Source organism: Sebastes umbrosus, chromosome 19, assembly GCF_015220745.1.
Source record: "Sebastes umbrosus isolate fSebUmb1 chromosome 19, fSebUmb1.pri, whole genome shotgun sequence".
In the NCBI taxonomy this organism is placed as follows: Eukaryota; Metazoa; Chordata; class Actinopteri; order Perciformes; family Sebastidae; genus Sebastes; species Sebastes umbrosus.
This window is the reverse complement of record NC_051287.1, coordinates 6,440,517-6,456,798: the sequence shown is the minus strand read 5'-3', so window position 1 is coordinate 6,456,798 and position 16,282 is coordinate 6,440,517. Positions and strand designations below refer to the sequence as shown.

Sequence of the window (16,282 nt, the reverse complement as noted above, 5' to 3'; positions counted from 1 at the left end):
TTGAAAAAACAAAGATGTCGTTGTTTTCTAAGTATATTTGAATAGTTTGGAATTATCTCCTTAAAGCTGCACTTGTCAACTTGGGATTTTTTGGTGGCACCAAATGGCAGGAAGCGGGAACTGTTCACAAATCAGAAATTCTGTCAAGTGACATCAGTCAACTGCGGACAGCATGATCATGTTTGCCAAACCAACGGATATCAGAGAGTGAGAGAGAGAGAAAAAAAAATCAAACATTAGAACTTTTAAAGCCACTATGTAATTTGTCATCCAGTACCTGGATCCAGCACTTGGATGAAAAACTATGTTTCAAATATAGAATATAATATTTCATTTGTCACTTGGCTTATCAGCTACAGTAGCTATGTTGTAGTCCCTTATTACAGAACTAAAAATCTCTCTTTATAAATCCTCCAGTCTAACCCCATGAGGTGATTCACATGTAAGAATGCACTGCTGATATTTTAAAAATGAAAATGCAGAGAGAATAAAATGCCAAATCAGATTTTCTAAACCTGTTTTTGTTGCTGTGGTCAGGGAGGAATTGAAATATACCAGAGGTGGACGACACTAATACTGGCTGGATATATTGACAGACAAGATCCTTGCATACTTGGCATCAGTGGCGTTGTCAGCGGGCTTCCGGGGCTTTAGCCGGAAATGTTTTTTGTCTAGTCCAGTGTTGTAGAGGAGGGTATACGGATCTCAATCTAAAATGCATCTGCTATGCTGCTACGATACAATACGATACGATGCGATACGTTACGATACAATAAGATACGATACGACACGACACGACATGATACGATACAATACGATACACTTTATTGTCCCCTTGGGGAAATTTGTCTCAGACTCAGTGCTGCACAGCATCAGCTGCCTCCACAGCAGCATTAATAAATAGAAACATTATACACAATATTGTATTAATTCAATCAAATATTACAGCAGTGGTCGTTGCAGGCACACCTGGAGGAGATCTGCACTTTACCGAGTGCACTTTTCTAGTTATCAATGGATTATATTGGCACCTTTTAGCCACCAGCGTTTACATTTTCGTCAATCATCACTACAAAATAACAACACGTCTACACGGTTGAAACAAACCTCATGCCGCATGCCTTCCTTTAATAGCTTTGAGCAAGTGTCAGGTTAAAAATCAATTGGTTAGTGACCCTGGTTTCATCTTTGACAGACTCTCTCAGTATAGCGTCTGAAGAGAGAGAAACAGACAGAGAGCCCAGAGGCAGACATAATGTTTTTGCTGCAGTGAAACGAGACCAAAGAGGTTACAGACATGTAACACGTTTGTCCTCGTTATTAAAAAAAAGGGGGGAAATATTTAAATGATCCACAGCAGTGTAATTATAGGAGGGGAATATCAATGAAGTAATTACTGTTACACTGGTGGTGGAGACGTTCTCTCACACTTCCTCTTTCTCCAGGGAGAATCAGAGGCAGAACACGGGAGAAAGGAAAGAGAGAAGAAGAAGCAGGAAAGGAAACAACAGGGAGAGAGAGAGACAGAGAATCATAAACATACATTGTGTGTGAATGGCTGATGTCTCCTTTGAGAGCAGGAAGCTAATAATGTGGACAGCTTGGAGCAGGCAGGTTTTGGATGAGCCCTTGAGGTCTTGAGTCGTCTCAGCCTGCTAAATGCCAGCCAGATTCCCAGGAGAGGCCAGCAGCGCTGATATAACGATTAAACGGGAGAGAAAAGAGGGAAAGCAGAGGAGGGAGGGGAGAGAGAGAGAGACACAGAGACTGGCAAACATGTTTCTGTCAGAGCAGAGAGCTGCTGTCCTCAGTCGGAGCTGATGCAGATTTAGACCAGCAATAATATCATCATTTTCTGAAGAAACACGAACCATCAGACGAAACAAACCTCCAGGTTAGTCGAACTTATTTGAACGAGAAAACGAAGGTGAGCGGTACCCAAACTGTCAGTAAACATCCATCACACTTTAGAGATCAACTTCCTTCAACTTTGACCTGAGGCCTGTACTACAAAGCAGGATTTAGGGTCAGCGAGGTGTCTTCAGGGTTAACCCTTCAGGGTTTTCAGTCCTACGAAGATGGTTCACTTCTTACCGGGGTAGATTGCCATGGTAACTGATGCTGAAGACCTAACCTGCTCCGGAGCAGGTTATGTTTCGGATAAAAGATCAACTCGTATGAAAGCACCGCCTACCGACCAATCAAAGCTTGCAGATCGTAGGATAATATTACACAAATTTCTGACATGTCAGAAAGGAGGAGGAGTTAATCGGTCCTCGTTCCACCCCCGTACGCTGCACGGCAAAAGACGCCCGACGAAGCTGAAATTCGGTCCGACTCTAAAAGGAGTCGTGTGGCTCAAAATTCTGTCCTGAAACGGGCATAAATGGTACAGTGTATGCCCAGCTTTAAGCAATAAACCAATCAGTAGTCTGGCCAAGTTTTGGGCAAAGACATGACATAGTGGGGGATATATAAAACACACACTGATGTCTGTCATACGAACTATTGTTGTTGAGGGACAGTGAGGATCTGGTTCTTATTTTCTCTCACTGGTAATAAAAATAATTAATTCAATAAACTCCTCAGACGTGCCGTCCCACCCTATAGATGCTCTATGAATCCGACTGTTATGGCCCACATGACAACACAGCCAGTGCTCCCCACCTCCTCCACCTCCACCTCCACCTCCACCTCCACCCCCTGGTGGCTCGGCGGTTTGGCTCGCTCTTTGATTTGCAGGCTCGTTATGAATCTACTGCGAAAGCGCTTTCATGTCGGGGACACATTTAGAGCCGCAGCCCTCCGTACTCAGACATGGACGAAGTGCAGAGGTGGTGTCAGGGTGGAGAAGTGAATGTTCACAGATAAAAACCATGAGTGGTAAAAATGCGGTGCGTCTGCTGGAGAGTAAAAAACCCACAGACCAGCCACTATTTATTGGCTATTGACTTTCACTCAGGCCGAACGCAACACAAAGGCCGGGGGAGTTCACACTATCGTAAAAACTACTGCATGATGTCAGATTGTTCCTGTGGTTGAAATTTCCCCTCATTATGTCATGTCACAAACATATTTTTAAAGAAATGTTCATCAATCCAAAATAAAAGCATCCTGCTCTTGTCATCTTTTAAAGATTTAAAACAATAATATGGACTAAAAGATAATTTAGTATTAATATTAAATCATATTAAACCATGAAGCAACATCTCTTTCCACAAACAATGTCCCAGTTACTCCATATAATCAACAGACCTCATCGTCAGCAGCTTTTATTGGGACTATTTTCTTGGTAGCATGAATAAAAACTGCTCAGTGTGGTCTGTGGATTATACAGAGTGACTGTTTCTGGACAGATAAACACTGTTCGAAGCAAAACACAAAATTCAGTCCATTGCATCGGAATGAAGACAGAAATTTCAGATATGGATACTGACAACTTTGTGGCAAAAAATCTTTCCATTGGATAAGAATTAAATAAATCCAGTTACTTATTGACAGATCGCACTTTTACAATACGGAGATTTGAATTGCTATACACGATAATAACACATTACAACTAAAAGGTAATGAACAACATTAAAGGTGCTATTGATAACATTCAGCCACTGGATGTCGCACTTATCCTTCTCCGTTCCATTGCATTCACTTCACAACAAGTGGTTGCCAGTTCATTGTACAACCTGCACATTTTATGGTTGAGTGGCCAAATTCCACACCACCCCTTACACCCTTTCCCTACCCACTTCCACTCCATTCGCGTGGAGGGTCCGCCATATTAAGTGCCATCCCAAACCAATTAGCGGGGAGTGGAAGTGGGTAATTAAACCGTCCAACAGCGAGTCTACATCGATGCCGACTTAACTAGCTTCCCTTACTGACGACACGCAACGCCGTTGTGTGTTCGTCATGCTCCAATGTCAGTTCAGTGCGACTACTGGTACAAATGTTTACTTGTAAACTGCTCAAACTAAGATAAACATTTAATTTATTCTACTTTATTGTCAAACAGACATTATCAACTTAAAGTAAATAGATTATCTAGTCTAGAAAATGGTAAACATGCCCATTTGATTGTAAAGTTTTGTGCATTTATACAAATATATATATATATATATATATATACAACATATATTTATTTGTTTTTAACCCCTATCAGGAGCTATAACACCATAATTTATTATATCTTCAACTGTGTAATACTGACTTAACAGTACAATCATTTTGTGTAATAATTCAGCTGTGCAATAATCTGGTTTACTCCGGCATTAACACTGCATTTATTTATACAGTACATTTAAACTAATATTTATTTATACTATTCTTGCAGTTTTACACACCTAATGTTAGATCCTATTTTTCAGCATTATTATTAGCAATTAGCACTGCTGTTATACATATTTTATATTTATATTTTCTTATGCTTTCTCTATGTGATATATATATATATACTGTATACAGTACATATAGATTATGAGCAAAACGTAACTCAATTTCCCCCCGGGGATCAACAAATTATTCTGATATTTATTTCCTTGCCGGAGAGAGGGAAGTTCGTCCCAAAGTGGCTGCTGTATTTACACCCCTGAATTTTAATGGAGGACTTGGACATACTGCTCACTTTAAGAACGATGTACAGTTTTCTGTATCACCATATAAACCCTATAAAGTAAATACTAGCACTGACCACAAGCCATCTCTCTCTAAATCTCAGAGAAACGTTTTAACCAAAAAAATAAATCCTCTGAAGTTACACATGATCACACACACCACTTTCTACTGGTGGACCCTGGATTAGTTCAAACAGCTATGTGTTGTGGTATTAAGCCATGATTGATCGCGTGGCGTAAACATTCAGATGCAGATTCATCATCATCCTCTCAGAGTGACCGACGAGCATTCGTCAGAGACTGCCTGCGGCCCCTTCGTGATTTGTGGCACTCTCAACTTTTAGAGTCCGTCCCAGTGTGGTAGAGGAATGCCAAAGCTGTTCTGAGGTCAGCGGGAAGACACACAGATCACTTCCTAACTGACTAACACCTAACCTCGTGTGATAAAACAACAGGATGTAAAGGGAGAAAGTTGTGCAGTAGCAATGAAATGTGCTCACTATTCTGTATGACATCATTTGCAACCTTTATTGTTAGAAAAGGCTTTCTCACTTTTCTCTCATTATGACCGTTAAAATGTTTATATTTTTCATTGGTTTTATAGTCTTTGATTTGACAAATATTTAGTACTTTTTTAAAAATTTCTAATATGGAAATGTATTTATTTCCTATGTTGTTTCCTCTTATTTTCCTTAAAGGTCCCATATCATGCTCATTTTCAGGTTCATACTTGTATTTTGTATTTCTACTAGAACATGTTTACATGCTGTAATGTTAAAAAACCCTTTATATTCTTCATACTGTCTGTCTGAATATACCTGTTTTCACCCTCTGTCTGAAACGCTCCGTTTTACTGCATTTCAACCGAATTGCATTGCTAGGCAACAGTTTGGGTCCATGTTTACCTCCTGTCAGCTGATGTTATTTACATACACTGCAACAGGAAATAAACTGGGATACATTTGGAATGTTTACGTTTAAAACTGTGTAATGATCTATATATATTGTGTATTTGTGACATCACAAATGGACAGAAATCTTAACGGCTTGTTTCAAACGCTCAATTTCTGAATACAGTCTGTGTTTATTTCTCCATGTATTGAGCATTTTGATTGTTTAACAGTATTCATATAGCACTTAAACCTGCTTTATAATATAAAAGACATGGAAATCTCACTTTTTACAATATGGGACCTTTAAATTCCTCTATTTCGTGGATGTCTTATCCAACGGTGAAGATATGGGACACACGATTTCATGGGTTTTTGTATTCATATCCAAAACCAGAGCTCATCTGTCCAATACTGATACCATATGCCAAAGCTCTGCATAACTCAAATACAAACTGGACATACAGTTCTTCATAAACACAGTAAAGTTGAAATGACTTCTTTGATTGTGAGCTAAAGCTAAAGGCTTGAAACAAATATCAACAATTTCAACGTAAACTTTCTCAAATCAATCTCCAATATTCTCACTTGTATCCCTCTGTATCTTTACAATTATCTTAACACCCAAGAAATATGTACCATCTCATCCTGCAGGGCTTTTCATTAGCCCATCTATATAATCACTTTTTAATTGACTCAACTCATCCATTATTTCAATAGAATTGGGGATGATTGTGTGTTTTCCTGTATCCTGATGCTCTACGAGCTGAAACTCCCTCCACAGCTCCCCGTACGCCACGTCCACCGACTGTTTCATGTTGCCTCTGTTTGAAGTCAAGGTGGGGTCAGAGGACCGGTGGCATAAATCACTGCAGTTAGACGATGTTGGAGACTCCTGGAGGAGGACAACCTGCGGCTGCCGGGGCAAGAGTCTGGAGAGGCGATGAAACCCAATCCGAAAAGTTTTCACGAGGGCTTGTTTTTCTAGCGCCGAGCTGGGCCGTTGATCAGCTGTGGTATCCAAACAGAACAGGGCTTTAAGGAGCTCCTGCTGGTTCCTGTGTTGTTTCTTTGGGTTGACTTTGTACACCACCCCCCCTCCTCTCCTCTTTTCTTTGCCCTCTGCTCCCAGGGGGACGGAGTGTATTTAGACTCCTGGACAGCCTGCTGTGTCTGGGTTCAGGATTTACTCCTGGATCCTCACCTGAAGGGGTCTCTGCTTTGATTAATGCTGAACACACCGGGTCCTCTGGTTTCTAATAAAATAAACCTGCCCAGTTTTACAATGACATATCCCATATACCTCCTTGTTAAAAAAAAATGAACGATGGCTTACACAGAAGGGCAATGAGCAAAAAAAAAAAGGCGAAAGCAAAGAGTGCTCATTGAGAAGAGGAGGACAGTTTGTGTGGAAGATGATGATTTAGTCGTTTTTAACACCTCAACGCTCAACAACTCACTGTCACTTGATGGCATTTGGACTGAAAGACAACCACAAAACCTTTGACTTAGGGTGTTTTCACACTTGGTCCCTTCCAGCCCTCCAAACGAACTCAGACCTCCTCGGGAGGTGGTCTGAGTTCGGTTCGCTTCAAGTCTGCGTTGCGGTTCACTTAACCTGTACTTTGTGAACACAAAGCACTCCAGGTTTGCTTTAGTGATGTCACGAGAATCGATACTTCGGTACTAAGTCAATGCAAAAATTCTGAAGACGTGACGGTACTCGTTTTTCTACAGAACCGCAGGTACCGTATGTACCACGAGGCTCGAGACTAATGGCGTTCCGTCGTCCCGGGGACAAAAGAAAATGTGTTTGTATTTTGGTGAGAAACTTGAATAAAAACAGTTGTTTGAAGGAGATGTTTTATGAAAAAGAAACACTATGCCTGTACATGTTACGACCACCGCTTGAGGAGAGAGAAACGCTCCCAAATGCTCAATATGATTGTAATAACTGATGACAAAACACATTAATAATTGCGTTGATTGCACAGACAGGACATCCTAAAACATCGTAAAACGGCGGTGGCAGCAACTTGATGAAAGCGTTGCATTTCCCATACACAACACTCAAGATGTTTATGGGCTTAAAGAATTTATATCATTAGGACTATGTGGGTCTGAGCTCCAGAGAAACTATAGTGTGAACAGAAAGAGGACTGAGGCCCCATCAGAGCTGAAGTGGACCAGAAAGAAAGATGAGTCCTCTTTCAAATGAACTGAGTCCCTTTTCGGTTGGTCCACTTTTTGGTCCAAGAGGACTGAGTTTACACCCTGATGGACAGTTCTGGTTCTATCATCAAATGTTCAGTCCCAAACCAATAATGAACGTATCTACAAACAATTATTGTGTGTCAGCCTGATAAATCTTCTTCCTTCTCCATTGTTGTTAATAATATGCTTTATAGTACAGTTCTTTTCTGTCCAGGTTGTAAAAACAAGTCCATAACCCTACGAGCTCCAGAGTGGCAGAGTTAACCTCCTCTAAGACTCTGTGAGGACTGAAGAGCTTTGATTAAACCCATGGTCACCAGTTTTTATTGCTGTTACATCAATATTTTTCCTCCCTGAATGGCTACAGAGGATGAGGGGAACAGTATAAAACATGTAGCCGGTGAGAAATCCTCCCCTCACCAACTCTGAACCTGGTCCTGAGCTGCACTTGATTAAAAAACAACATTTAATAAGACGATGCCCCCACAGTCAGTGTCCTCCAGGAAGCCGACGTCAGCACAACAAAGACTGCAGCACACACAAACAGGGGTGGAGCATGTAGAAATATACAGGTAGAGTAACACGTTATAATAGTTGTAAGCAGCTATAAAGACATTTTAAAGCTGCAGTGGGTAGAAATGGAGCAAATATTATTTTAAAAGTTATTTTTATAAAACGGTCACTGTATCCTGACAGCAGTGCATGAGACAATCTAAAAAAAATCATGTGCCTCTATGTCCTCCGGTGCTCATAATGGAGAGCCTAAGTCACTCCCCTTCCGGTGGACCCCATAAACCTTAATTTGAAAACAATATGAACGGTAGTCAACGGAGAGAGACAAATCATTTTTTGATTCCGTTTAAATTGCTCCAATTGCAATTCAAGAAAATGTTGCAAGTCAAGAAAATGTTGCAAGTCAAGAAAGTTGCGGTTTGTTGTAAAACTGTTGACGTATACGTGTTTTATTTCTGATAACAAGCTTGATTTTGATTGACATGTGAATTCAGTACACCGATTTTGCTCCGGCACTCTCAACATTTCAAAACATACATCTTTTTTTTAAAGTTAAAGTAGAAAATGTTAAAGTATTTTAATAAATAAATAGGTAAGTAAGTAAATAGTTATAATAGTATGCATATTTATGATATTTTTATTGTTCAAGACAGGCCATTTCGGTCGAGACATTAAATATAACAATCGAATCAAAATAATGTTGTTTTACTTTTGCACGGCACTTTTTGTAGGCGGACGTTTTACTGGCGTCCGGAAGTTGCTTTCAGTCCAAAATGGTGGAACTGTAGCTCTTTGAGTCCTATTACTTCTCTTTCCTACATCTTTTCACATCCTACATCTTTTTTTTATCTGCAAAGCACTTGAAAACTGTCATCCAATCTTCTTTTTCATCCTATTTTAAATTTTTAGTGCAATTGTTTGCCTAGTTTGATCGTTAAATTGTATTTTATTTAATCTCATTTACTTATATTTGATCAAATTTTTTTGTTTCTTGGCTGTAAATCTCATGCAGGTTCCAGGTTTTTAATATTAAACCTGGTGCACCTTTTATTTAAACCTTCTTCTTAGACATTTTAAAGCTGCAGTGGGTAGAAATGGAGCAAATATGAATAAAAAAATGTAATTTAAAATGTATAACACCTCTATTTAAATATTCTTCTTCATCGTCTTATGTAAAAAAAAAAGTAAAAGTTTTCAGACGGCATTACAAAAACAAACTAACTGAAACATCAACAAATAAGGAAAAAGGGTTGAGAATCTTTGCCACAGGTGATGAGGTCACATGTGTGTGAAATTCACTGTTTCTGCTGAAAGTGTAAGCCAGGATGTCTCTTATGGGAGATGCATGTTGCCCATTGTAGTCCGCAGACCTCCAGCATGCAGCAGTGACACTATAGCAGTGAGTGCTTTAAAGCTCCAGCTCTGGACAAAGGCTGTTAAAGAAAAGCAGACAGGCTCACAGAGATACCCAGCAGAGAGATGATGTGACAGTCAGACGGCCCGCTGTCAGCACGCTGCCCGTGGCTGTCTGGAGAAAAAACCTCAATACGACAGGCAAGACCACCCAGCTGCAAAATACCCCCCCACCACCCTCCAACAACACTGCTCATATCAACACACTGTCAACCACATCAAATACATCACACGGCTATCTGAACACATTTATAGTTCGTGTGATGTGCCTTTTTGACATATTCCTGAAAAATATGACCCTTTCAATACACATATCTGTAGCTGGGTGCTGTGATTTTTCTTACTGTTAACTGTTATGAATTATTACATTTTACTGTATATGTGTTTGAACCCTCTAAGACCCACAATAGACCCGTTTTAGTCTTTTTTAGAGAGGTACAGGGGGTCTTTAGTGGGAGATAGCAGATCAACAGTAGATGTCACATAGAAGTGGTGTACATCATCTGAAAGCTGGGAGCCTGAAGGTTAATTTGAGATGCAGCTCAGCACCGTGTGTCAAGTTGTTCTAGTCATAAATCAGAAATAAACATGAATTAATGAATTATTTAAATTAATTGTAAAAGTGTATAAGGGTTTAGAACATTATGATTCAAATATATGAGGGTGATCCCCATGCTCTATTATGTCTTATAAGTTGTTGCAGCTATTTTTGGGTTGATAGCATTTGTTACACAGATTTGGTGCTAAATTTGACCTTTTTGAAAAATGATCAATAATCCCTCCAAAACATCACATTAAGACACCAAGACCTTGAGGAACACCATAGAAAAAGAGATTTTGTTTAAAAATCTTTGGATTGGATGGCGAGCACCTCTGTTCTGGAAACTTCTCAGAAACCTCCTTATTGTCAATCTACCTAGGAAAGCCATCCATCCTCTGAATTGTAGTCGGGTATATTTATAGTGTATTCCAATATTCTTTATATTTTGTATTCTATGGATTTATTTCTCTAGTGTTGGCATCTACGTTTTATGTACTGTTCCTGTGCATTGCCTGGATAACCTGCTGCTGTAACACGTTAATTTCCTAATTTGGGATCAATAAAGTACATCTATCTATCTATCTATCTATCTATCTATCTATCTATATCTGCATTTTCTTTTTTTGGTTTGATAAGGACACATCCTGGGGATTTCAGACTGGTGCTGGGTTTGGATTTAATGTACTGGCTTCATATCACAATATATTCAAGAAATCTGAAATGCAAAAAAATGTCTCACATTAGGCTAATTGACCCTACATGGTTACTGTAGCTCAACAGAGTTCAGTAGCCTATTGTGACAGTTATCTCATATTTCACAAATGAATTAAAATCTTAAACTTTTAACATGTCATTAAAATGTAGATATTTAAATTAAAATATAGATAAATAAATTATACTCATGGCTGCCTTTTTCCTGTAGTCATTAATTTGTGAATTGCATTACACTATTTGCGTAAACAACATTATAGCCTACAATAAATAATGCCAAATTTTTTGATCTTCCTTGTTTGATGATATACAGTGAGAGAAAGCTTGGAAAATTTGTGATAAATACTACATTAATAACAAACTTAAGCAAGTGTCTTTCAAGATATTACATAGAATTTATCCAGTAAAACTTGTGTCAGAAAGATTCAAGCTGGATATTGATTATAAGTGTAAATTAAATAAATATGAAATAAATATGTTTGAAGTAATGCTATATATTTTAGTCAAGATAAGATTGGAAATAACATGCTGTATATAATACAATTATTTATTATCTTCGGAAAATGTCATATTCACAAAACAAAATGTTCAGGAACCAAGCCAACTATCCTGTACTTTAATTCAAACAGTATAGCACAATCATACCCATTATTAAAAACAAAAAAGTCATTAAGACTTTTAAAAGATTAAATGATTATAATAATATGATGTATATAACATAAACTCTGGCATTATTAAATGTTTTCTTTTCTTTTCTTTTTGTCTTGTTTTTTTTCAATTGTCTATATATCAGTTTGTACCTCTGTTAATGAGCATGAGTTCAATAAAGAAAGCATTATATTAAAAAATATATTAAAAAAAAGCCAAATTCTTCGATTCATTTAGTGTGGTTTTTAATCCTAAAATTGCTATTTTTGTTTATTTATTTATTTTATTTTATGATTTTCTTTGCACAGCAGCAGGTCTGTCTTGAAGTCTGAAGGAAACTAAAATAGTTTTGCATTTTAGGTGAAAGCATTATAAAAGCATTATAACAAAAATAAAAACAATAATGCCAAATTATTTGACTCATTTAGAGTGGTTTTTAATCCTAAAGTGGTTATTTTTTTATTTATCTATTTTTTGATTAATTTTATTTATGATTTTCTTTGCACATGCAGCAGGTCTGACTTGAAGTCTGCAGGAGACTAAAATAGTTTTTCATTTTAGGTGAAAGCATTATAATAAAAGCATTATAAAAAAAAAGAAATAATAAAAAAAATAATGCCAAATTATTCGATTCATTTAGTGTGGTTTATTATGATTTATTTATTTATTTATTTTATGATTTTCTTTGCACATGCAGCAGGTCTGTCTTGGAAGTCTGCAGGAGACTAAAATAGTTTTGTATTTTAGGCGAAAAGAAACACTTTTGGGACATAAATTGCTCAACCTAATCACACAACATATATATAGGCCTGCATGCTTTTTGAATAAATCTACATTTCACAGCCTTTCACAGTGAGTATCGTTTTTGTTTTTAACACAAGTCTACTTTAAATATCCTTCCAGACACATTCCGCCCTGAAGGCCCTGCGGAGCCCCAACAACACAACACAACACAACACAACAGCAGAAGCAGAAGAAGAGTCAGAGAGAGGAGGTTGTCTTACTGCTGGTAGTCCTTCCTGCAGTACAGTCTCGTGTCTCTGCAGTAGCAGGTGTTGGTGAGCGGCTGCTGGCACGCGGCGCACTGCAGACACTCCTCGTGCCAGGACGCGTCGTTGACCCGCATCAGGAAACGGTCCGAGATGATCCGCGTGCAGCCCTCACACACGGCCTGCTGGAGCTGCAGGGAGGCACCCACTGATGGAGAGGAAGAGGAGAGGATGGAGGAGGAGGAGGACATGTCAGATATATAGTTGATATGAAATGTGATTTGTGTTTCATTCAAGAAAAAAAAAATCTTCCATCAAGCCTTTTGAATTCATTCTTTCTTTTGTCTTGAATGTGTCATGAGTCTAAATAATAAAAAAAAAACAATAAAGTGACATTTGCCCAGCCAGGTCTGCACTGTTAAGAATTTCCCAGTAAAATAACAGTAAAGAACTGATGGCAGCAGGGTTGCCTTTATGTTACTGTAAAATTAACATTATTATTATTATTATTATTATTATTATTATTATTATTATTATTATTATTATTATTATTATTATTATTATTAATAATAATAATTATTATTATTATTATTATTATTATCATTATTAAAATACTGTTTTTTTTATTAATTTCACAGTATTTTACAGTTAATTTACTGTTTAAAGATACATTATATAGCTGTTTTCCCACCTTTCTTTTACATTATCTTACTGATTTGTTTTAATGCACTATTTAGGTTGTAGAGGTTGTGTCTGTAGAGGTTCTACTGTTCTAATGGAGAACAAAGATGGTTCTGTAGAGGTTCTACTGTTATAATGGAGAACAAAGATGGTTCTGTAGAGGTTCTACTGTTATAATGGAGAAGAAAATGGTTCTATAGAGGTTCTACTGTTCTAATGGAGAACAAAGATGGTTCTGTAGAGGTTCTACTGTTCTAATGGAGAACCGTTAAATCCTGCACTGTTAAGAATTTCCCAGTAAAATAACAGTAAAGAACTGGCAGCAGGGTTGCCTTTATGTTACTGTAAAATTAACATTATTATACTGAAATCTACAGCTTTGTACTGTTAATGAAAAATACACTTTGAACAGTTTTTTTTATTATTATTAATTTCACAGTATTTTACAGTTAATTTACTGTTTAAAGATATATTATCTTACTGATTTGTTTTAATGCACTATTTAGGTTGTATTTTTTACATACATTTTAATAAGCATTATTTTAGCTGTGGTTGTCTCTCTGCACTCATTGCTGTGTTAATTTCTGCATCTGTGTTTTAAATTTCTAGATGGTTTTAATGCATGTGCATCATTTTTCTACTGCAGCTAAAATATAATGCTTCTGTAAAGTGTTTGCTGGTGTTGACTAACATGTTCTTTTTCCCCCTCCTATAGCAGTGTGGTCACATTTCAACAGTAAACACTTTCAGCTTAAATACTCTTAATTCAATTCCCTGCACAGACAACCACAGCTGCAGTTGATGTGAAATGTGATATGTGTTTCATTTAAGGAAAAAAAATCTTCCATCAAACCTTTTGAATTTTCTTTTGTCTTGAATGTGTCATGAGTCTAAATAAGAAAAGAACAATAAAGTGACATTTGCCCAGCCTGGTGTGTGTGTTTGCTTTTCCCCCTCATTTGTTCTCGCTCTCCAGTATTATAATAATGGTGAAGAGCAAAGATAACACTACACGTAGGCCAGCGTCATCAACACAAGTATCCTCCATTCATAGGCCTATGTAAGCATTCATTTATAGGCTACTCCTCTGCTGCTATATAGTGTGGATTAATATAATATGTCGTGCAGTTTAAAGATGAAATGGTTTAAAGAAATAAAAATTTAGTTGGAATTATTCCTTCTTGATTTAAAAAGCAAACTCCTATAAAACATAACAGGACAAATAGAGCAGAAATATTGAGGAAGCTGCACAGTCAGAATGGAACTGATGATGAAGTGGGTCGATACAAGATGGAACTTTTATTTTCATATTTTATTATTATTATTTTACCTTTATTTTATTATTATTTATATTTTTTTACCTTTACATAAAAATACAGTTTAAATTGAGATGGCAGATCTGATAATAGAACGACTTCCATTGTTTCTGTCCTTAATTATAGACTATGTTATGTGATTGATGACGTTGCAGCAGATATCTATCTATCTATATATATATATATAGTGTGTGTATATATATATACAGTATGTTATATATAATATAAAAGTGCTGATGACTTTTTATTCATTTTTTAATTAACATTTATTTTATTATTATTATTTTTTTACCTTTATATGGCCACATATAAATCATATCTTTCTATCTATCTACCTATCTATCTCTCTCTCTATATATATATATATATATATATATATATAATATGATATGTGATGAAATGGGTCGATACAAGATGGAACTTTTTTATTCTTTTTTTAATTTTACCTTTATTTTATTATTATTATTTTTTACTATGTCTATCTATATATATCTCTATATTTATAGCTATAGATATAGATATAAATACACAGATCTTCTATATCTATAGCTATAGATATATAGATATAAAAGGCGTTCTGAAATCAAGTTCACATCTCCTTAAAGCTGGCAAACTGTCCAGTTGTGTTGAGTCTGATCACATCTGATCACAATAAAAGAGAAGAAAAGTGTGAACTCACCGCTGAAACCATCCAGTGATCCCTCATCAGTCCGCATCAGTCGATCTTCGATTTTAATGTCTTTCAGCATCTTTAAACTCGACACGCGCTCCTCCGCGCGCTCCACACTCGCTATTTCCATAAAGCGCGTGCAGATCCGTGAGGTTCTGCGCGCTCTCTCTCTCTCACCTGAGAAATACTACTAAATACTACAATACAATGAAGCAAAATTAGTTTGTAAAATCCTGCAAAGTTGAGACCTTTCAGTCTCCAAGACAAGACCCACAGAGGACAGAACCATCAGCTGATGTAAATCCAGAGGTGTGACATGAAACTGGTCCAGCAGACCTGAACTTGATGTGCCATTCTGCAGCTTGAGCCTCTCTCTCTCTCTCTCTCTCTCTCTCTCTCTCTATGAGACTTCCAGCGGATAGAAACCCTCCCTCTATTGGTGCTCGGAGTCCGGATGGATCCGCCTCCACCAGAAGCTGCACAGTGAGTCCATGAATGTAGGCCTGAATACCTGAAATCAAACACTTCAACATCATGGAAGGGCGGATTCAAAACATCCAATTAGCCATTTAGCCTATTCACAATTTAATACTCATAATTGTTTTTGTGAAATTAATGCAAGGCATGGCTATTACAGCTGTGATTACTGCAAGCTATACTGTGAATTCATCAGAAGAGAGGTTTCTCTACATGCTAAATAAATAAAATGTATCATATTTTTTGTGTTTATTTGAATTTAACCTCAATGTTTTAAGTTATTGATGAGATAAAACTGTTTTTCAGTATTTCACAGTGTTTTTTACATGTAAATTTACAGCACAGTACTGGATACTGAGTTGCATTAATGCAGCTAATAGCCAGTAATTTACAGTGTACAGTTTACACTGTAATTCTGTAGCAGCCTACTGCTAAATCACAGTAATCTAAACATTTACTGTGAAGTTACAGTTAAACACAGCAATTACAGCAGCATACTACTAAATCACAGTAAGCGATGGATATTTACTGTGAGGTTACAGTTAAATAGGGTAATTCTACAGCAGCATACTGCAAAATTATAGTAATCTGTTAGACATTTACTGTGAA

The 16,282-nt window shown here is 37.1% G+C and overlaps 1 protein-coding gene across 1 annotated transcript in view; it reads right to left on the bottom strand.

Moving 5' to 3' along the window:
* LOC119477768 (LIM homeobox transcription factor 1-beta-like) overlaps positions 1-15,349 on the bottom strand; it is a 39,713-nt gene extending 24,364 nt beyond the window's left edge. Inside the window, exons 1-2 of the mRNA XM_037751882.1 lie at positions 15,209-15,349; positions 12,545-12,737 (exon numbers count right to left, since the gene is read on the bottom strand). Of these exons, the coding sequence (XP_037607810.1) occupies positions 12,545-12,737; positions 15,209-15,326 (311 nt within the window). The 5' untranslated portion in view covers positions 15,327-15,349. The remainder of the gene's footprint in view (positions 1-12,544; positions 12,738-15,208) is intronic.
* Positions 15,350-16,282: the final 933 nt, after the last annotated feature.